The sequence below is a fragment of the Dunckerocampus dactyliophorus genome, chromosome 13, assembly GCF_027744805.1.
Source record: "Dunckerocampus dactyliophorus isolate RoL2022-P2 chromosome 13, RoL_Ddac_1.1, whole genome shotgun sequence".
Taxonomy (NCBI): Eukaryota; Metazoa; Chordata; class Actinopteri; order Syngnathiformes; family Syngnathidae; genus Dunckerocampus; species Dunckerocampus dactyliophorus.
The window spans coordinates 23,974,604-23,999,036 of NC_072831.1; the positions used below are offsets into that span (position 1 = coordinate 23,974,604).

A 24,433-nucleotide genomic window follows, 5' to 3' on the forward strand; every position below is an offset into this window, starting at 1 on the left:
TAACATTTTTATTGATGTATTTATTTTGTAATATTTCAACTAAATATATGTAACGGCTGCCAGCCCGTGTGGCTGTGCAAGTGTACGTTGGTAAACCTCTCGTAGCCTTAAGAGCCGGGCTGAATGCTGGGGCTGACAGTCCAGGCTTTTGGCCTAGCGGTCAGCGCTCCCGCCTCCCATTCTGACGGTCCTTTGTTCGAGCCCAGCGCGGGGCTGGCTGAAACAGGTGGGTTACATATACTACTAACTAAATATGCTACTAAAATGATGTCACATCATGATATTACGGTATTCTCATAAAATTACGACATTTTCTCGTTAGATTACAATGTTTTTCTCTTAATATTTTGACTTTACTACTACTAATACTACTAACTAAATAACTAAATATGCTACTAAAATGATGTCACACCATGATATTACGGTATTCTCATAAAATTACGACATTTTCTCGTTAGATTACAATGTTTTTCTCTTAATATTTTGACTTTACTACTACTAATACTACTAACTAAATAACTAAATATGCTACTAAAATGATGTCACACCATGATATTACGGTATTCTCATAAAATTACGACATTTTCTCGTTAGATTACAATGTTTTTCTCTTAATATTTTGACTTTACTACTACTAATACTACTAACTAAATAACTAAATATGCTACTAAAATGATGTCACATCATGATATTACGGTATTCTCATAAAATTACGACATTTTCTCGTTAGATTACAACGTTTTTCTCTTAATATTTTGACTTTATTCTCATAAAATTACTGCTGATTTTTTTTACATTTTTGCTTCTTTTTCTCCCCCCCCCAGTTAAACTGTATTTTTAAAATGTGCCGCAGCCCAATGAAAAAGCAGTTGTGGGCCGCACATGGCCCCCGGCCCGCGCTTTGGCCACACCTGGTTTAGGGTATACTCATGCTCACATAAATGTTTCCTGTGTGCAGTTGGACAACAAAAGTGCCTTTTTAGTTTTCAAGTATCAGTGTATGAATCATCCTCTTAAGATGAGCCCCACAAAGAGCAAACAACTCTAACGTTGTCCCAAACGCGAAGAGGCAGCTAGAAGTTGTGAGTCAGCGGTCTGTGACGTGCTTTTGTGTCTTTCTTGGGTGCGCCAAAAATGACAAACTGGTGGCAACTGATCCAAACGCTTCATTTTGTGCGTCATAAAGAGCCTGTTGCGTTTCTATGTCCTGTTTTTCTAGCATCCAAATCCAAGTTTATTAACCATGCAGGTGAGGTTTAGGTAACATTGTAACATCCTTAACTGTTAAGAGAAGTTAACTACTCTGTAATAAAACCAAAATCAAGTAAAACTACTCATCCTTTGATGACAGTTAATGAAGATGTCATGTAAAAATGTGCCATTTGTCTGTTCATTGTCATACTAGTCATTAACCATGATGCTATCAGCTACATGCTATTTATTATGTTAGCATTTGCTTGGTAAAGTGATTCTGTGCATGCAGCTGATATTTAACTAAACACACTGCTTATTCTTCTGTCTGCCTATATTAACTGCAATTAATAGGCATGACCTACACAATCAGTTCATGTAAAACTCCCATTAATTCTCAATTTTCCTATCACAAGTTTGAATGAGCATTGGAGCGATCTTAATGTGCACAGTGAACAGCACATTGACTTCCTCAGCTGCTTTTCATAGTTTTTTCCTGTACGTTAAAAAAACGATGACACGTTGTAGCGAGGTTCTCCCACATGGGAGGACGTGAAGGACATGCGTTAGTGGTAGATTATTACCTCCGCCAGAAGCCGAGGAGCAAAGTGTTACGGCGGACTTGTACCGCCCACGCCGTCTTGCAAATGTTCTCTCTCATCCTTTGTCTCCTGGCTTTATGTGTGCACAAGCACTCTCTCATGTGCACATGCTATTCACACAGACACACACACACACACACACACACACACACACACTGACAGTTTTTTTTTTTCTTCTCTCTGACAGAATGGCCAGAGCACTGCTGAGGATGGAGTCACGCCTGCCGTCAAGGTAGGAACATGGGCACACATGCACACACTTGAACACAACTAATTCTCTGCAGCTTAGAATTCATGAAAGTCAGGACATATGAACCGCTGCTCACCTGTACCAAATATGGTATCGTCTACGTTTTTGTTTTTTTTTCCAAAAGATGCCCCAAGAGTTGCATAGTGGTCGACTACGTCTGTGCATTTGTAGTTATCACCACTGTATAGAGCAGCTGCTCACCTATTGTGCTATTATCCACTTGTAATGCTTTATATCACAGGTTTTCAGGGTAAGTGTGAGCCAGGCCTTCTGTGGGAGGCGCCTGGAGCTTGAGAAAAATAAAGAAAAATGTTTTTTCCCCCTGCTAAGCTAACTTCAGCTATGTTTAAGGGCAAAGTGAATGGATTGTTAGTTGTTATGGTGAGAGAGTAAACAGAGTCTGGGGTGAGCAGAAATACCAGAAATGCCAGTGGGATGCACGGTGGTCGTCTCTGACCATTTTAGGTATCCCGCACAAAAAAATGTCTGATGGGTCGCGTTGTGATCGTCTCTGTCCATGAATTTGTGTTTATTGCTTGTCTTAAGCGGGCCTGACATCCCGACATAGGTGTTACCACACGCATGGGCGCTGCAGTTTTTGGGAAATATAAAGATTCTAAAATAAAATAAAAACATTTGATACCTGTGTGTTAAAGTAATTAAAATAAATGTAAACGTAATTATAATTAAACTAATCAAATAACTGTAATAAAATTAAAGTAATTGCAACTATCCTGTGCTTTCAACCACTTGTGTAATGCCATGCATGTGAAAATCACAGTGGGGTGCATTGTGGTTGTCACTGATCAATTCAGAAATTCCATTTAAAAGGCATTCTTGTGTTTTCTTTCTTGGTCCATTGAGAGGAAAGGTGCTTCATTCCACCATGAATGTTAGTGCCGATGCAGCTACACTGCAGCTACAGTGGTTCATCAGGGTGAATGCATTGCTGTGTCCTCATCTGCCTTGTTAGCGTACCGTCGCGTCACAAACACGCACAAGCTTGCAGCATGCTCGTAAAGAATGGATGAGTCAGACTTTTTTTTTTTCCCCTCTCGCTCTCTCCGTCTCCCATTATTATTATTGTCCGGCCCTATGGAACACGATCCTATTTCCTCCTGTGTTGTTCTGCAGAGGCACCATGTTCGTACTTGCTTTTGTGTCCAGTCCTGAAGAGTGTTTGGTTAGCTCGTCTGGCATACTGTCGACATATAATGACATCCTGTCACTGAGGGTCAGCACAAAAGAAATGTGCCAGACTGTCAATTATCACATCAGACACCTGGTCAGCATGTGCTCTATTCAAATGTGTCAATAATATTAAATTACTGCCAGGAACTGCTGGAATTCTGCTTTACATGATGCTAATTTATTGAACCACAGTAAGTGAGCCATTGAACCTGTAATTTAATCTAGTTTACTTGCGAGAGATTAGCATTCTGGCGAATTTCCCAGCAAGAACATGGGTGCTGCATTTATTAGCATGGATGCTAGCAGCAGCAGTTTTGTCAGAACTGTATCCAAAGTGCGGCCCGGGGGCCAATTGCAGACCGCGGCTGTTTTTTTTTTGTCTTCTTTATTGGCCAGCGACACATTCTAAAAATACAGTAAAGCAAGAAAAGCAATTACAAGAAGAAAATTTAAATATTTGGAAAATTTAAAAAAAAAGTAAACAATTATAATGGTAGGAATCAAAGTTGAATATTACACTTTTTCACCTGCATCACAAAGCTGAGATACAGCCTGTTTTTTCCTTAAATATACACTCCTGATCAAAATCTTCCAGTTCAAAAATTACACGGATTTACATTTTGCACTTAAGGAGGTTCTAAGTAGAGCTTCAGAATGCAAAAAGACGACATGGGAGTGAGACAAAAAATGTTTTGAGTAAGCAATTTATTGCGAGCAACCATTAAAGTGAAATAGGCTGTTCATCAGCTGATTAAAAGTTTAACACCACAGAAAATCTTGGCAAAAATTTGGATTCAGTGTCAAATGTGTCAAGTTAGAAATGACAAAAATAAATGCAGTATAAAGTATGCAGTATTATACTCCGCATTCTCCACTTTGATGCAGCGGTCCCTGTTCTTGTTGCCCTCAGTCTCTTCTTGGATAAAGTGCGTCTCTTTGCCATGGCCAGAAAATACAAGAGGCCCTCGTTCTTCTCCATTGTTAGCACGTATTGTTACGACTGATGTGTTCAATGCAGCAGGGTTTCCGCAGCTACTGAGACTGTCGCTAACTTTGTCTTTTTGCGTTTTGTTTTGTTTAGTCACTAAACAAAACAGCACAGCAGCATTGTGAGCCGTTGTAAGAGGAAGTGTCAAACTTCTGTGATACTACAGTTATTGTAAACATGAATGACATTTTTTTTTTTTTTTATTTCAGTTTTTCTTCTCTGGAATTTTCCCCCAGCTCAGCTAGTCCCAGCAGTAACAAGCAGCTTGTGCTGAGGCGTATTGATGAAGGGATCAGTATTCAGCTGATCTGTGTAGCCGAGGGGGATGTTATTATCCTGACTTCTCCCGAGTCAGGTTTTCACTGATTTTTCTCCCTGGCATGTGTGACAATCGTCTTATTTCCAGCAAAAAAAATCGTTGCTGCTTGAACAAGTGGGGAAACTCATAAAAAAAAAAAATGGAATGAATTTGACAGTGGCTTATTGTTGGGCACAATTGAGTGTCATACTTGGCTGCAACCAGCAGGGGCAGAGTTGATTCTATCTCAACTAGATTGCTGTCCAAAGAAGTTTGGTTCAGTTGATGTCATCATGTCCAGTATCACTGTCTGTCAAAAGATGCACTTCTCACATTTCAGGAAGTATTTCTATCACAGTGAATCTTCTCAAGGGACAATAGTATAGAATATGAAAATTAGATATACTGGTGTACTTGGTGCCAGTGTACACTTGTCGTCCCTCGCCACATCGCACTTTGAGTTTCGCGGCTTCACTTGATGAATGTATAAATCATTGCTGTTTGGTGGTTGACTATGCCCTATTATTAATCCAAAAATATGCATATTGAATCAAACTGTATTTACATTTGGCCTACATTAAACATTTTCAAGCTAAATGAACTAAAAAAAGAAATAAAAGGCAATTAGAAAAGACATTGAAAGACACGTTTTGATATGTAGCATTCTGCACTGGTCACGAGGTGTCGGTAAAGTTACATTTTTATGTCACATTGATGAGACCATAGCCACCGCATGTTAGTTAATATTAGGTCTTATTTTCTATTTGTGTAAAGGTGACTATGGGGTGCTATTTCATGTCTAGAGGGCTCTGATAATGTTAAACATATTTAGATGGGTGTAAACGGGTATTTATGCTCTAACTATGAAAACATTTTATTTAAAAATAACAGTGATAACTGTATTTATGTACTGTATTCAAGATTCTTTGTCAATTTTCTATGTATACCCGACTTACAAAGAAGTGAGATACCATAAACCATTCACACTCACATTCGTACCTACTGTGTGGACAATTTAGAGTCCAAATAACCTAACATGCATGCTTTTAGAATATGGGAAGAAGCCAGAGTACCCCGAAAAAACCCACGGGGACATCGGGAAGATCTGGGTTTGAATCTCCGTTGGGCATTTCTATGTGGAGTTTGCATGTTCTCCCCGTGCGTGGGTTTTCTCCGGGTACTCGGGGTTCCTCCCACATTCCAAAAACATGCATGTTAGGTTCATTGGTGACTCTAAATTGTCCATAGGTATGAATGGGAGTGTGAATGTGTCATTTCTGTAGCATCGTCTATAACGTATCTCCCTTGAACTCACATTATTACACAGTAAGGTTTTACTTGATGCGACCCATAAAATGTGCTCCTTTTTTTACGTCGTCTGTGTTACACAATCTTCTGTGGCATGAGCTCCCACCTTGCAGGCCGGAGGGCAGGTATTAGAGCAAATGTAATGCACTGGGGCATGTGGCTAATGGCTTTTTTTTTTTTTTTTAACTGCAGCTAAACGGACCAATTAAGAAGAAGGCACAGTGAAGCGCTGATAAAGGCATAAGTGGCGATGATGATGAGTTGAAAAAGACTACTGGCGGGGGGGGGAATGGTTAGATTAGAGAGGAAACATGGCTGCAAATGCACAGGTTCAGGGAAAGGAAAGCACATGCAAAGATGGTCTGTGGCTCCTGTGCATTGTGTTCCAGTGAGCATCCATCACCTTGTGTGCTTAGATTCTATACAATGTATGTCCCTCTATGGCTGTTTCGGCTCATTTCAGCCTCACTGTGGAGTATTTCTAGGACCTGATTAAATATTTACCACAGGAGAAAGTGTGTGTAGGCAGCATACATGACGAGTGTTTGAACCCCAAGGCGAGCGTAGGGGCCGTGGAGCCAGGGAATGGCCAAGTCAAGGCTATGCATTTCTTCGGGTAGCCATCAGTGTCCCGCTCGTGCGTGTGGTCGTCATGGAAACCTTCGTTTGTCTGCCAAACGTGACCTCTACATTTGCAAGAGGTAGGACAAGCACTTAGGCCCTCCTCCTCCTGAGTTGTAATAGTACAGTAGCAGCATCGTTTTAATCTTGGAATCCTGGAGCGGGTTGAGATTAGATGAGTCTGTAGGTCTTTGTAACGTTTGTTAAGCGGCTTTATCTGTTGTCTTAATGCATATAGTCCTGTCACGGGCAACCTGCTTTGCATATCTACGTGGTAACAGCTAAAAACGTGTGTTCGTTTGTCCGTACATGTGTGCCATCATGGGTCAACAACACAAAGACAAAATTCTTCAAACAAAATAAATAAAGGGTTGGACCACAGTGTCTCTGCGTTAGTTAGCAGGCTAACTTCTGGTTCATAAAGAATGCAGACCGACTTCTGTGTAGTCACTCTGCTGTCCCCTCCAACGCCATCTTGATCTTGTAACTGTCCATATATATGAATATATATATAGTAAATATGAATAATTGCAATTGCATTTGATTATTACCGTAATTTCCGGACTATATAAAGGTATTTAAGCCGCACCCACAAAATTTAAGATTCGTCCATAGATAAGCAGCGCCAGTCTACAAGCCGCATGCTTCCACGTCGTGACATGGGGTATTTAATACACCGAAAGATGTTACGCAAAAAGATTAAACCTAAACAGTAGCCAACCAGAAAAGCTGTGCGGTCATTGCTGTCTTCATCCTTCTCTTTAAAAGACCAGACGTCTTGTTGAATGAGCTTGAGATGGAACATGAAACCTGGCCCTGCTAGGTGCATTGTGGTCGGACACACTCTCCAAGTAGCTGACGAGGGACAAACTCCTACTCAAAAAGTCTAAATGTAGGTTCCTGTATCCACACTTTTATCCAGTCACCAAAGTGTAACGGCTTCTTACTTACCATTTTTACGTGAACGGGTTGTGTATTTTTGGCTTAATTTTGCTTTTTATAGGTGGGGGACACTGAGACAACCCCATGGAGGTTGTTTGGTGTACCTAATGTTGTGGCTGTTGAGGGAATTCCTGAGGTTTTTTTTGTGATCCAGGCCACAAGTTTTTGCTTGTAGTCAACATCCCTGTGGTTTCAATGTGCAGCTGACAGTTTCCCTAAGAATCCTCCGCGGAGCTTCCTGTTTTGTGAAGGTTAACCAAATACCATATCACTTCCCGGAGAACATGTCGATCCTGACGTGGAGGGGGATCCGATAGTGGTGCAGTATTCCTCCCAACTGGAACCTGTCAAACAAATCCCAGGAAGGATGATCGCAAGTTTGCTGCAAGGGAGTGTAAAGTCAAACACGATACCAGTGAGCGTTGAGAGAGCAAAAGAGAGGGGCGTGTATTAACAGAGTTTGGATACGCCTCGGAGCCCCACAGAACCAAACACTCCACATTCCAGGGGAAGGTCAGGAGGAGGGGCAGCGGGGGTATAGAATCAGAGTAGAGCCAAATGAGTGATGCTATGGTGTAACCTGTATTTAATACATAGGTGGCACTTTGGTAATTGTGTACCTGAAGCGATTGCGCGTCTATAAAATGATGTGATGACTCATATTCCAGTAAACATCACCACTTCACGTCACTTCGATGACTTCCGTATAAGCTTGGGCGAGCTTGGACAGCGCGTGCAAGTGTCCAACGCTTGACCTCAATATGTCCACCGAACAACCCCTCCCCCAACTCTTTCCCTTAGCTCCGCCCATGTGCTCCATCTGCCGTGTCGCCACTTTCTCCCATGCCTCTGCAGCCGCTCCTCCCACCCCATTGTCGTCACGAGCGCCACAACCAGACCTGTCATTTACTGGTTTTAATGTACGTGCCATGATCACACGATAAGAATGACACAGTGCAGCGGTCGAAGTGCGTGGACACAAGTGATGAAAAGATGGGCGCACTGATGACACCCGAGCAAACACACGTACACACAGGTGTTGTAACGACAGCATAGCATAACGTCATTATGATACTGTTTATTTTGCCCAACAGAAGTATCACGATACATTGGAAGTTGTCCAACCACGATACTCTCTGTGTAATTGAACTAGTACAAAAATGTTTTCTTCATTCCAAATGGTGAAACAAAAAAATAACGTTATGAGAAAATATTCATAATATATATACTTATTTAATATTAAATAGGAATATTTATGATATAAGCAAAATAAAAAATATATTACATTATTTCTCAATTATGTTATATCATATTTAATTTAATTTAATTTGTTTTTTATTTCATATTAATATGTAATATATATATACTCACACACACAAAACCAAGTCTTTTATGTGTTACGAATTTAAAAACAAATGATTGAGTGGAATAAAATTCACTTATAGCTATGTATCTTTTAATCATAATAATGTTGAAGACATTATTATTGTAAAAATATTTTATTGTTAAAATCATACACTCAGAGAGCAATAATGCATTTTCTTATTGCGCAATGTAACAATTATGAAATAAAAAATATTAATTGAAATGTTAAAAATGCCTTTTGGGACAAATTCCAGGTTCAGCATTCACGCTCCCTTCTCTCCTTTAATTTGTAAAAAAAAAAAAAAAAAAAAAAAAAAAAAAAATTATGGTAACTTAAATAGGAAGTGGTTGGATGGCGCTATCTGCAGTGCTACAGCTGTTCATCCAGCAGAGGGCGCTGCCTCACAAGTCAATTCACTCTATTTTCCAGCAGGAAGATGTTTTGACAAGCCGTGATTTTGCGTAACTGCTCTGTAAGTACAGTACTGTACACTGTATGCCTGTAATTGTTTGTAAACATTTAAAATTGACTAACTGAGAGAGGCATAGTATAGAGTTTAGAGCACCAGAAAAAATACACAACTGAATATATCCATATCAATATTTATCTATCAATTTTATTTAAAATACAATGTATCATACTTTACAACACAATATAATTATTACAGTTTCATCATAATTATTAGTACTTATTCATGTTAAATTTGCTGAACAAAGTGAAAAGTAAAAAAAATACATGTTTTTAAATTTGTCTAAAAATACAATAATATATTTTAATGTTAATGCCTGTTATATTTTCGGAAATATGTGTCAGTTTCTTGCTTTGCTTTTATACTTTTATATCCTTATATTTGAGGGGTGTCATTGAGGAAATCTGGAATTCTCTTGGGATCGCCTGCATATTTACTAAAAATAAGGATATTTTGCTGTGGAGTATCCATAATTCATCACAAGAAATGACAACACGATGCTTTGAAATATTGATATTTTGCACTAAGGTTCTTTCACTTCAATCTTTCGTCGTCTCTTGTTTCTGCAACCAAACTTGTTTCAAAGACGTCTGCGACTTTGAGCCATTGTACCACTCTCTGTGTTCGGCAAGGCCGTGCGTCAGAAAGGACGCTTGACACTACGAAGGCCAATTTTGAAGTAAACTTGAGCAAATGGCTCGTTTTTAGCATCCAGTGTGTCAGGTTCATTGGTGACGTATAAACACACTCAAGTGTTTGTCTTCTTCCCACAATACATCCTCTTGGTTTCTTTAACCAGACGGCAAAAATTTGCGAGAGGAGGTCAAGGGACTTTGATCCAACACGCACACATATACAGACACACGCAGAAGAAAAAACACAAGGCGTGTAAACACGTAGGTACACACTTTGCAGTTGCTGCTTTGCACATGCATTGATTGTTCCCATTCTGTGTGTTCTACTTGAAGGACATAAATCAGTGTGTGTGTGTGTGTGTGTGTGTGTGTGTGTGTGTGCGTGGTAGCATTTGACTGAAGCAAACGCCCTCTTGTGTATGTTTATCATCAACAGAATCTGCTGTTAATGATAGAAGGTGGCTCTGCAGAGCTACTGGGCAAACACGCACACAAGCAGGCTGGGCCATGGTTTATAACCCAATTACCCAGCATGCCCCTGAGCTTGCAGGAGGCTCTAAATCCTGGCTTCTACTTCTATTGTACACTTAACGATCACTGTCTCTGTATAGTTCGCGGACCATCGCTTTTTTAAATTGTAACCATGCATAATCATGCGCTAAAAGTTTGTTTTTGCTAAAGTTACATTAAGTTCATTTAAAACTGTGGATTATTTTGTAATTCCTGTAATTACTCTAAATTATGTCCAAGTTTACTTTACTATAACGGTTGCTGGAATTTGAGAGATAGCGTAAATGCTGAGTGAGGTCAAGCAAAATGGCGACAATATAAAGGGCGGTAATGCTGTTTAATGCATCAGAGCACATCGCAGTCATCACTCGAAACATGCAAATATACGTTATCACAAACACTTGATTGCAGTTGTTGCTGCTGAAGGTGGCCCAGTTATTAGGTTTGGGGGGGAATCACTTTTTCCACACATGGCCGTGTAGGTTTTGATTTTTTTTTCTCCCTTCAAAGTTTCATTTAGAAACTGCATTCTGTGTTCAGTTGTGTTGTCATTGAGTAATATTTAAATTTGTTTGATTTATCTATATTTGTTATCATCATTATATTTGTCCAAACAAACGTACCTTTCGTCGTACCAGGCATTAAAATGGATCAATACACTGAAGAAGCAAGGGTGGTCTAATCATTTTTTCCATGACTGTATATATGTGTGTGTGTGCTTGTGTGCTTGTGTGTGTGTGTGTATGCATTACATTTATTTAAATGTGTTTAATATAATGTGTTTATCTTTATTTACATTAGTTTATATATATTCTATATTATTATTAATATTATATGGTTATAAATAACAAATAGGCCTAATCAATGAACTGATTGCATTCCAGATTCCCAAATTCCCAGTTTTCTTCAATGCATCATAACATTAGCCTGAAGGGTTAACTCTCTATGCTGTTTAAGCATCTTTAGCATTAAAGCTGGAATGACAAGAAATAGCAATTAAAGAGCATTCCTCTGCATCCCCGGGCAGATGAAAAGCACCAATACTTCAACACGGCCTCATCCATCCATTCACCTCAGCAGCCCCTCCTCCATCCTCCCATCCATCCGTCCATCCATCCATCCATCCATCCTTGGCTGCCGCGAGCCTCATCGTCATGGTTACCACGGCGTCGCTAAGCCCTGATTTGTGCCACTAGAAGAGTGGAAAAATGTCTTTCAGCACTCACAGTATGCTTGACACACTCATCACTGAGAGCTTCATTGACAAGTCTTTAACGTTTGTCCTCAGGTCCCACAAATGTGAAAGTTTGTATCATTTATCATGCGGGTCGTGTAAGAAACCTGTGGGGAAGTGTTTTTTTTAAAGGCCATGGTGATATTTTAACTGTGAGATGAACGTCCACGCTGGTGCAAGAGAGGAGCACTCGGCTGTTAAAGTGCATATGGAAGCGCTGCATTTATGGACCATTTGTTTCCTGTGTGAATAAGCCTTGCTGTAGCACTCCACTTCTTCTCATCTCACAAAGAGGACGCTGGGAGAAGATGAGGAACCCAGTTGCCATAGTTTCGCACTGCTTCCTCTCAGGGTCGACTGAGGAAAACTCGGTGACCAGTTGCTCTCATCCTTTATGGCTGGCATGAATGTGGATGCTGATGTAGCGGGTTCCCCGCCTCTCTTTGTTGCAGGAAAACTTCTTTTATTTTACATTCTGAATAGAAAGACAGCAAATTCTGTCTTTTGGATGCCCTTTTTTTATAGAGACGGAAGAGCCGCCATCAAGCAACCTCTGCCCTTTTTACATGAAACCTAGCAAAAGCGTGATATTGCCGCAACTGCGTGCGTGTTCACACAGCAATAAACATGCGTCACAACTAAACACTTGCAAGACAAATGCTTTTAACACAGGACAGGAAGCTAAACCTCACCCCGGGGCTGTCCCCGCCTCTGTTACGGCTCTGATACGGCTCTGATACCGTCTCCAAAGGTTGTTGGAATGATTTTGTTCCCCATCTCCTTTATATACGGAACAGAAACATGGAAAAAAGGCAAAAAAAATCTTGTCTCAGCAGGCATACTCAAATATTGGACCCAGTTGAACATAAACAGGGACACTGGTTGCCATGGGAGTGACAGTAAATAATAGGAATAGAAATAATCTGTTCCAGAGTCAACCCATGGCCATCATAAACCCACAGAAACTGCACAGGCATTGTTTTTTTAGTAATACTTATATATAGAACATTTTTAACTGTCGTTGAAATGTAACAGTATGTTGACATTTGTAATGGAAATGGAACTATAAATGGACATTTTTATTTTATTATTATTTATATTATTATTATTTTGTATTATTCATGTATCAATTAGAATTATATTTCATTATAATTACCGTATTTTCTGGACTATAAATTGCACTTTTTTCATGGTTTGGCTGGTCCTGCGACTTGTACTCCGGAGCAACTTGTGTTTTTTTCCACACTGACAGCTGCAAGAGGGCGGTCTAGGCTTGTATGCCAGTATCTGCTGCTCCTATCACTCCTGTACCACCGAAAATTTACAATGCAAACATCAACTTATAAAGACAACTGAGGCCCTGTCCACACGAATACGGATATTTTAAAACCGCATATTTTTCTATGCGTTTTGGCCTCTCATCCACACGCATAAAGAGGTTTTTGTCCTTAAAACTGGAGCTTTTGGAAAACTACAGCCAGGGTGAAGATTTTTTAAAACTCTGGCCTCAGCGTATTTGTGTGGATGGCGAAAACGGAGCTTTTTGGCTTGTTGCTGACAGATGACGTCACAATTATGTGCTGTTATTTCCACATTAGATAAGTATAATTGAATGTGTACACTGGCACACATAACATTGCGGCTGAAATGACTTTTTGTGCGTGTAAGAGTAAACGTAGGCCTACTTTCGCTTTACATTGACAAACAAAGGCGGCATTGTGGACTTCGGAGGACGCTACACTGCTTCTGTTTTGCTCACTAAACAGCTACGACACCACCGCCAACGATGACAATTTGGGACAAGACCCGATCGGACCTCTAGCTGGTGGGAGGCAATTGAACAAGGACAGTTTGCCAGATACAACCTTTGGTGTTACAGCCGATGGAGTTCTTCCTTGATCGCTGAAATGAACGACACTTAACAGCACTGTAGTGTTAACATTCTATGGCTTCGGCGCCCCCTTACTTTGGCATGCGCATGACAGCCTGCGCATGTGTAACATTCTGCAGATTACAAGCTGCAAGTAGTGAAATATGTAGCCGAAAACGGTCATGGAGCAGCAGAAAGAAAGTGTGAACAATAGATGGCCACAGCTTGAGGAACATGTTCACAAATGGGTGCTTGCGCAACGTGCTGCCGGCAGAGGCTCGTCAACAGTGCAGTTCTGTCTCCACCAGGTAGGTGCCGAGGCGATGAATATAGATGATATTGTTATGTTATGTCAATATGTTACGTTAACATAGCACCTATTCACGTTACGTAAACAGACGCCTATTTAGCCTGTTGTTCTGCATTTTATTGTTCTTACTATAACTTGCCTTTCAAGACGAAATGTCTGTTCTTGTTCTCTGATTTTATAGAATACATTTCCCCCCTGACAATGCGACCTATAGTCCAGTGCGACTTATATATGTTTTTTTCTTCTGCATTGAGCATTTTTGGCTGCTGCGACTTATGTACCGGAATGACTTATAGTCTGGAAAATACAGTACATTTTATATATATTTTTTCCATTAAAATATTATAATAAAATATTGAAACAACATAATTATATACACTGTATATAAAATGTAAATGTAAACATGATTTAAAAATTCACTCCTTCATGTTAACTGGGTGGTGTTGCTGTCAGGTTATGAATAAATGTAAATATTTGCAGCACAGGGGTTTAGTGTCGGTGTTATGTTGTGACACTTGTAGTTTTGTAACGTTGTGGTGTATGTTTGTGTATTTTTTGGCATGCGTCCCAGCCATGAGAGGTGGGAAGCAGGAGGTATTGGTTGAGATGTGATCCTGCTATTTTAGTCTGATTGTGAACAAGAAAGAAAGGCGGATTGAGAGACTACTTCATGGAAGTTTATCGTCTATGACGTCATTATTGCTTGCATGCAGCACAGCGCTACATCTCCACTGCGGCGGTCTGCCAGCTAAACTCTGATGACCTCATCACTTTTATTCCCTCTGCACTCCATCCCTCTAAGGCTCTCCTCTTTTCCTTCCGTTCCGTGCTTACGTAGAGACCACCCCCTGCCAGGATAGCCATAATAGCCCCTCGTCAACTGGGCCGCCGTTGACCTGCCTATCATCTTACCGCAATCCTTGTTGCGCTATTAATATTCACAGATTGCTCACACAGGATTTCCTGTAGCATCCGTGCTAATCCCTTGCTACTGCGGAATATTTCCTGTCGCGTCCGCTTTCCACACGTTGATGGAAGATTTGTTATCAAACAAGTGGAGCCCACCCCATCGCCGGCGTTTGCAGCTGTCACTCACTGCTGCCATTGAGTGCAGCATGAATGTGATGATACTCATGAGGAGGACGAGCTGATGGCACTTCCTGCTAAATGAAGGGCATTAACCTCATGTTGTTTACTTCGCCAAGGGGATCAAAGGTGGAACAGACTTCCTGTCTCAAATAACCCGCCAAGTGGACGGAGCTTGTGTTCCATAAACTCTCATGTCTCATGGAACTACGTGGAAGAAGGTCCTCTCTCTTATTGCTTGTTGAACTTCACCTACAGTAGTTTGGTGTTGGTTTTTAGCCAATGAGAGAGTGAGAAAATATTAGAAAGACCACAGGTCAGTGTTATTTTTTTATTTATTATTTTTATGTTTATTTTTATACATATTTTTAGTTTTTGTTTTCTTCGATTTATTTTTTATTTTGTATTTTTTAGTTATATTTTTAACAAATTATAACTTTTAAATGTTATATTTTTATATATATTATTGTTTAGTTTTCCTGTATTTTTTTATTTTGTTTGGATTTTCTTTCATACTTTATTTTATATGTATTTAAAATGTTATTTTAGATTCTTTTTAAATATTTTTATACACACTTTTGTTTTTATATTCTTTCATCTTATGTAATTATTTAAAAAAAAAAATTTTACTTTTATTTGTCATTTTATTTCTATTTAAAAAAAATGATAACTTATTAGATTGTATGTCCCTATATATTTAATTATTTTATTTCTATTTTAAAATTAATTTTATATTGATTTTTTTTGTTCTTATTTTAGATATTTTTTATAAATATTTTGTAATTACAGTGGTAACTGCTCTCAACCTGGACCAAAAGTCCTTAATTTTGATTAATTTGCTACTATTTTAGGCACTATTAAAGGCATTGGTCAAAAGAGGCCACAAGGGGCCGTGATGTTCCATTTGACATGCAGGTCAGAGTTGTGTTTGTCTACAACAGCCTACAACTTGGAAGCTAAGGCCCAAATTTGTGTCTCCTTAACATTTTTTGTTCTCAAAGCTCAAAGTTGTTTGCAAGAGAAGTTGTCTGGTTGGATACGTTGTGGATGTCTAGGACCATACCTGTCTAGTTAATGAGGTGTAACAGTAAAGCAACGACGCTGGTAAAGATGGAGACAAGTAGTGTGAGGTAAATACTTTATGCGGTACTGCTTGGTGTTGTTATGATCCTTTGGGTTCTATTGCCAACTCTTGTTTTCCTCTTATGACTTCTCCTTGTAGTTTAAACCTCGTCCTGGCTGCCCCAGGCTACGCTTTTATTAAAGCGGCCTGAATTAATGTCTTGAGGATCGCATTTCATGGAGAGGTAAACTTTATCTGCGCCTCTGCAGTCTCTCGTTGCGTTCATTTGAAGTCAATGCGTTACCGGAGCACCCAGCAGTGAGAGAAGCAATGAGGGGACTGAGGACCACCTGTATGTTGTTTCTGCGTAGACTTACAAACTAGAATCATACTCCGGTGGGCGGGGGGGTGGTAAACATTTGCTGGATCTGACTGGTTTCTACACCATTTGGGCCCCAAAGCAAACGGGCTGTAAAAATGTGAAAAGGAACTATTTGAAAGCAAAAAAAAAAAAGCCAGCATCGCTCTTCATACCTCATGCAGCATTTACAGCCTCGTAGGAAGGAAGAGAAGAGGAAAGGGTCTGCAGATGGAGACATTAGTACCTCTCACCTGACACATTCTGGTGCCAGTCTGCAGACTCTGTGTCTGCACCCCAACAAGGAGATCCTCTTTCTGGGAAACACTGACTGAAAGTCACCACACACAAAGACACACTACATACCGTAGTTTTACTGAAGACTGCTCGCACAGACAACACAGTTTGCAGAAGTCCACCAGTTGAGGGAGGAGGTTGGAACATGTGGTCACTGGGATGGACTGTAAGGCTGGAGAGGTTCCATGCAGTGATTTGTAGGTACACCAAAATCCTATATAAAGTGTACATGGATTTTTTTTATTAAGGGTGTGTGGACTTATTTAGGCCAAGAGTGTCCAAAAAAACCTACAACCTACATCAAAAAAATGTCTGCTTTTGCAGAGATAATATAATGCTAAGTGTAATAATGCCAAGCCCCAACTGACTGCCGTTTATATTAGATTTTCACCCCTTTCTCCCGTGTACTACTGTACCTAAAGTACCCAAAACATTTGAAAGAGGTCTCTGCAGGACTGCAAACTACAACCACAAACATAGAGGAGTACAAATTATGAAACAAATTTGCATTAACTTTGCAAAGGTAGGATTCCTGATCCAGCTCTCACTAGATTGTGCAGGTGTACTGAATGCCGTGTCCATTAAGTGTTGGTTAAAAATAAAAATAAAATAGTGACAATCTTCGGTCGTTTGCAAGTTTCGTAGAGGCTGTTTAGGCAATAAAGCATAGTGTATGGCTCCATGTTTACACTATCCCATCCTTTGTGTGTACTTCAGCGGCCCTCTTTACTGCTCTCTGGTCCGACTGTCAGGAGTGCATTTGAAACCATGCAGGGAAAGAGGAAGCTCCATCAAGAGACACATACTGTAGATAAATGTTGTCATGGTCTGCCTGGTGATGTCATCCACTGCTGTGTTCTACTGCTTCTACTTACTACTCCTGTACCTTTGTGCCAGGCTTCAATTAGTGTTTCCACTAAACATAAGGCATGCCCTTACTTGGACAGACCTCCTTTCTGCTCACTGCAGGCCTGCACTGGCCCCTTGTGTCTCTAAACATGATTACATCACTAAATACTTGTACACCTCTTCAGTGGTGAACACAGTTTGGGGATTTATTATTTAGAAACACATGTTCCCATAGAAAAATGGAAAGAGAGGGAATCAACTGTGGCCTTCATAAAACCTTTATCAACTGTACTGGAGTTTTAAGTTAACCACTGTTAATATGGAGGCTTAGCTCTTAATGACTTCCATCCATCCATCCTCTGTGCCACTTATCCTCTCAAGGGTCGCGGGTATGCTGGAGCCTATCCCAGCTGACTTTGGATGGGAGACGGTGTCCACCCTGGACTGATGGCCAGTCAATCGCACATATAGACAATCATTCACACTCACATTCATACCTTTTTAGGGTCGCCAATGAACCTAACATGCAATGTGGGAGGAAACCGGAGTACCCGGAGAAAACCCACGCACGCACGGGAGAACATGCAAACTCCACACAGATTCAAGCCACCGTGCGGCCCCTCTAATGACTTAACATTCGGAATTGTCATAGAAGTGTAGAAATAAGTTCACCACATTTTGAAACATAAAGCAAAAAAACAGACTCAAGTCTTAACTTTGCTTCTTGTCATTTGTCATCATTTAACAGTCAACATTTCATTTTCATATTCATCGCTCAAGTAAAAAAAAAACTTTACTCCTTTTGTCATTAAGATTCATTGTCACGCAAGTGTAAAAACAGTGCAAGTGTAAAAAGAAGTTAACCACTTCATTTTGAGACAAAGCAAACAAGTCTTAGCTTCACGTCTGTCGTTTGTCGTTAATTAACATGTATTATTGTCACACAAGTGTTAGAAGAAGTTTAACTACAAAACAAACTAAAACAACAAGCGTTGGAACACTTCACTCCTATGAACCCACACCGGACAGCATTTGGACCCCACTTTACACTTTAACTGCCTCGAAAAGTCGAAAAAAATCCTCAAAAAAAGCCAATGCTGCTGGCCTTTTAAGCGGCGTCTTGCGGCCCATCTTTTGAAATAGATGTTGCAAAAGTATGAGGACACCGCTGGAGTCTTACAGCTTTGAATGCCAGTCAGCTGACTTCACCTAACTTAGGTCTTCTGCTTGTGATTGTCTTCTCGTAACACTCCTTATAGAGGCTGCTTCCTCGCTTGGAGTAAGTGTAGTTGGGGGTGGGGGCTACATTTCACCCTTCTTTTACATATCGCTGTACAGCATTTATGTCCGTAGCCTACGTATGTAAATCCACGTGTGCACTGAGTTCACCCACAAAAACATATTTCTGATCAAATCCCAGCTTGTACAACTTAAAAGGCATTCAGTTTGAGAGGATCTGCTTTAATGGTCGCTTCCCTTAACTCAACATCCAATTTCATAGTAAACCCTCACTTCCCATTTTGATGTGCGTGTGCGTAAGCCAGTGAGAAGGAGTTGGCCAACTGCAAGCGCGGTGTAGTTAGTTGTATGCCGGCGTGTGCTGCGGACGGTTGGTGACACCAAGTGACATGGAAATATCTGGACATGTGGAGGCTCCTCTTCCGCACCAAAACACGAGCGGCAAGTGGCAGGTTTATTTGACTACTTGTGGCTTGTGAGATGATGATGTCACATTCATGCATACGTGTGTTTTTGAGTGTGTGCCATATGTACATAGGCTTGAAGAAACCTCCGACCTCATGCTAAGTGCAAAAATGTATATACGGACTGATTGTTGTTGTCTTGTCTACTTCCTGGTTGGCGTTGCTAATTATATATGGTGTACTAGTCATTAGGGATGTCTGATATTGGCTTTTTTGCCTATAATCGAGATGCCAATATTGGCCAACTCTCAATTTCCGATACCGGCATCAGCCGATACCGATATAGGGATATGTGCAACATCACATATCTCCTGTGGTGAAATGAACACACATCTGTTGTGACGCCAATGCATACAATTAGCTTCTCAACGTGGCTGTAATCAACACTGTACAACATTGCAAAACATCTGAGAAACACCTGTCATTAGGCTTAGGCTGTGACATGTGTTTTAAAAGTCAACAGAGTATCCATTTGCATTTTTTTGATCATCAAAAAGTCCAGGGGGAAAAAAAATCAAGTGTCAGAATTTCCATGTAGGCCCGGCACAGTTAGTGCAGCAGCGCTGTATTCGTGTCCACGCCACGCTACAAATTGCATGTACACACTAATTACGGGCCAAAAGATTGTCATGAACTTTCATCTGCAGATACAAGTAGATATTAAAGTGAATTTATATCCTACATACCTTTTATCTCCAGTCCGTGAGTTAGAAAGGCTTAAAGTTGGACTTGATTTTCAAAGCACTTGTATGAGTCGAGGTGGTCCAACACTCCGATCCGGGAATTGTAACATTCCTACTAGTGACGATAGTCGGCATAGAAAATGGATGGACGGAAGGAAGGAGCGAGCTAGCTTGCGACCTACTAGCCAGACACGTTTGTTTACACGCATGCGAGGCGGTTTGATGAAGTCATCATATGCGCACCGGCAAATATGGGAGCCGACAGGCCAACATACAACATTTCGTCTATTATTGGCTTCATTATAGGGAAAAATCCTGATACTGACATTGACCGATATTACATTTTTATGCCATGCCGGCTTTAACGTTATTAGAGCCCTGTAGATATGAAATAACACCCCCATGGTCACCTTTACATTCATATTATCCAATATAGTGACCCGCGTAGGATACCACATATCATTCACAGCGTCTTTCAATGACTTACATCAGTATTTGAGTTTATTTAACCATTTTCATGCTTGAAAATGTTTGATTTAGGCAAAAAATACTTAACATTAAGAGGCCGTATTCAACCACGAAACAGCTTGATTTATGATTTATTAATTCATGTTTTTGTGAACAATTGTTATAGAGTGAAGCCACAAATTTTGAAGCGCAAAGTGGCGAGGAATTGTGTAAAACCGAATATAAAATGTGTTTAATAATTGTCTTGGACACCCGTAACACGCGCAAATAGCAGGGCTCTACTGTATTAGAATCTGAAAATACATCATTAAAAGGGAATAAAGTTGAAATATGAGAAGCATGGACATCTACTGTACCGCCATTACGTTGATGTTGGGGGTGTAACGGTAAATGTATTCATATTCACATTCTTCAGCATGGACGTTTTGATTCGATACAGGTGCGCGTACCAATTTTCTATACTGTACACATTTCAAGTGAGGGACAGGAAGTAGTTTGCCTAAATGTGGATGAAAAGGCGAGACATTCAGCGTGAAAGGGAGCTCTCAGCGAATGAAAACGGAGCATCACAGCTTGTGGCGAGCAGGAGTCATGGGTAGCGATGGTGCCAAGGAGAATCCACAGCCGAGAGAGCCTCTTCCGTCATCTCCTCCTGCAGTGTAGGCGGTGGAGGGTTTGCGTAGGCAGGGCGCGGAGGCAACTTTGGACGCGGGCCAGGACCTTTCCGCAGATCTCCTCAAGCTCGAGGGTCCCCCTCGAGGTGCGGTGCACCTGCTTTTGAACACTTGTGCAATACATAAACGGCCAAAGATGAGTGCAAATGATGAAAGCGGTTATTCAGTACAGAGATGGAGAGCAGAGCTGGAAGCTGGAATTAGGAATGCTGCACTTCAGCCAATAGGGAACTTTCCTTTCTAAAAATAAAACAATTCACACTCGTCAAACTCGTACTGTTGTGCTTTCCTAAAAAGAAGCATTAACCAGGCGTGTCCGAAGTGCGACCCGGGGCCAATTTTTTTTATTGGCCTGCAGCTTATTCTAAAATTATGAATTATTAGATGTATTCTTAGATATTACACTAATTTGCTAACACTAATTTGAAATTGCACTTTCACGCTTCATTGAAACAAAATACAAAATACAAAAATGAAGCTGTTTTGTGTTTTGCATTTTGTTCGCTGACTGTACCGAAAATGAACCGAACTGTGACTTTAAAACCAAGGTACACAACGAGCCGTGAGGATGCCGTATCGTTACACCCCCAGGTAATGTCCGTTGCTCCCTGAGGGTCAGCAGTGGCTTCCTACTGTACTTCGCTTTGTGACGCTGGGCGGCCACTTGAGTAGATTTTACTTGTAAAGGCGAGCGCTGCTTTCAGCTTCGACTCATCGAGCAGGAAGGAAGTGAGGTCAGCGCGAGAAAAAGAGGAAATGAGAAACGAGGGCACAAAGAAAGAGAGAAACTTCCTGTCCTGTCCTACCAAACCTTGTCTCTGTCATTGTGTGTGTGTGCGTGCGTGTGTGTGTGCGTGTGTGCGTACAGTATATTTCTGCACAAGCTGATAATAAAGTAACCTGTCCATTTCAACACCGCTTAGAACCAGACTCATATCACGTGGATAGAGAAGGACTTTGCCCGTATTAGTGGCCAGGTGAGTTGTACCAGCTCCTCTGTAACTCCGCAAACACACTCCTACACTTCCTGCACCTTCTCTGGTTCACAGCAAGGTTACACAACACCCAAGTGCACCACAGGGGCTGCCGTCAGCATACAATGTATATTTATTTTGATTTTTCACTGAATGTATTCAATGAAAAACCTCCTTCTCTTCCCTAATAAAGCTACAATATGGAGTAATTGTCCCCTAAGATAACCGCTATAGAATTCCAAAAGAATTTGGCATGTCAGGACAGTTTAACTTGTCTCAGAACTCATTTGACTTTTTGGTTAAAAAAAAAAAAGAAAACAAAGAAGTTTACGGTTGTACTGAGAGAAAAAAGTCATAAAGTTACAAGAATAGACATATTATTAAAAAAGGTCATATTTTTCAAGAAAAAGTGGAAATGTTAGGAAAATAGTTTTAATATTAGGAGGAAAAATGACTGAGTGCTTCTTTGTTTTTGCTTTTTTAAGAATTTCCCGTCATATTACGGGATTAACGCTGTGATATTACGAGAAAAAAGTCCCAGTTGCTAGCATACAGTAGCAATATTTGCTTTTCTCTTGTAAATAATCTTTTAAAGTAGAAAGTGGTTTGATGGCACTACAGTATATGCAGGGGGGGAAAGAGTGATGCAGCAATGACTCCAGCAGGGGGCGCTATCTCACAAGTAAATTCACTTGACATTTCACAAATAAAGCATGTTAGACATAAATAAGATAACATAGACTCGCACGCTAGCAGTTCCTTGTTTTTTTCTGGACAGCGTACTTCCTGCAGTGGCTGTCTCATCAATGTATTGTAACGTCGGCTTTAAATGGCTTTACGCTGGTTTTCCCCAATATAGTAGACATAATAAGAGTAAATACGCCATTTAAGACATAAATAAAACCCCTGCTCGTGTGTGTCACAGTAAATGTGTTCCCAAGGATATCTCGGGGGCAGGTAGACAGATGTGTGGAGGACAGGAAGTGACGTCGGAGGCTCAGAGTTGAGTTTTAGCTTGTCGTGGGTTATGGCCCCAACAGTAGCCTGTATTATTATTCTGATTATTATGTTGTTGTTATCATGGTGCCTGTTCTGGCGATCTCGTCTGGGGCCTGCCTCAGCGAACAATTGCTGACACCTAGTGGCCAATGTAGAATAGCACATTCTCAATGAGAATGCTTCTTCTGCCTTGCGTTTTTTGCCTTGGATTTTAGTACATTTAGTTTGTTAATTTAGCCATTTTTATGCTTCTAAATGTATGATTTACGCCAAGAATATGTTCAATTTGCTGAAATATGCTTTTTTTAAAAACTAACAAGGCCATATTCCACCACGAACCAGCAATCAGTTATAAATTAATTAAAAAAAAACTTAATAGAGTGAGGGCGCGATGTTCAAATCACGATGTAGCTGTAATGGTACTCTTACAAGATAAGAGCATTATAGCATTTTCAGAAATAAACTTATATTCTCCTTTATTTTGTTGCTTCAAGATGCTGAAATTGTAACAGCCAAGGTCTACTTACGCACATTTCACCCCGTCAAACTAGCTGATTTTCTTGTCTTTCTGCTATTAGTAAAGCGAGTTTGCATACAGTGTAGTTTATTGCCATATTCATCTCCATTTTTAGTGGTAGGGTGCCGAAAAAGCGTGTAAACTGCTCTCAGAAGACCCTGAAAAGTGCTTAAATGTGAAATTAGAAAGAAATGTGAATAGTGCTTAAAGAGAGTGGTAAAATGGGCTGGGGGGGTCACTTTTAGAGGACAGGATGCAGGATGAGCAGGAAAAAGACAATTAGGAAAGGACCTCGGAGAGGAAGATCTCCATAAAGTGGTGCAACTTGTCCTCATCTTGTACCTTTTTGACTCTGCAGAACTTGTACTGATGAGTTTGCATGGAATACTAGCGCTGTTGTGTGTGTTGTGTCACCGGTCACAATCTCGTGTAGTGTTTCATTTGCGTGGCTCTTTTTGGGTGCAGGGCTGTGAGAATTAAGGCGAGCTCTTCCTTCCTGCTTGCCGACTTCTGGTTCCTGTTCATCTGCAGTCAGTCAGTCATTCAGTCAGCTCAACGCAACCATAAAAAGGAGGTCAATCATGGCGTTGTTTTATGAAGACATGGGCGTTGTCATGGCGATACAGGTGGCATGGCTGTGTTAGGATGGAGAAAGACAAGAGAAAGTTTAAACTGAGTCGCTTTCTCACCTTCCACCTGTCCAAAAAGACCAAAGGCTTGGCGGGGGCTGCAGACACTTTGCCTGCACTGAGGAACCACTGGACGGTAACATGACGATGTTGACTTGAATAAGTTGTCTCGCTGCTTGAATGTTGAAGCTGCTTCGTGTTGTCAAACACAGCTGTTGTGTTGCTCTCAAGGAAGCACTTTGCTCGCTGTTTTGCTCTTATTAAAGTTTCATCGCTCCACCGGATTATTTCACTCTGTTTGCTGCGCCAACGAGAAGCCAATGACTGTTGGACCATCCGTTCTCCTGG

The 24,433-nt window shown here is 40.6% G+C and overlaps 1 protein-coding gene across 6 annotated transcripts in view; it reads left to right on the forward strand.

The window, feature by feature from the left end:
- rps6ka1 (ribosomal protein S6 kinase a, polypeptide 1) overlaps window positions 1–24,433 on the forward strand; it is a 58,948-nt gene that overhangs the window by 23,682 nt on the left and 10,833 nt on the right. For 4 of the 6 annotated variants that reach the window (XM_054797460.1, XM_054797461.1, XM_054797462.1 and 1 more), the window contains exon 2: window positions 1,981–2,025. In XM_054797460.1, coding sequence (XP_054653435.1) covers window positions 1,981–2,025 — 45 coding nt within the window. Of the gene's footprint in view, window positions 1–1,980; window positions 2,026–9,103; window positions 15,188–21,889; window positions 21,944–24,433 lie in introns of those variants that run through there. The other 2 variants (XM_054797465.1, XM_054797464.1) reach the window with 2 other exon arrangements.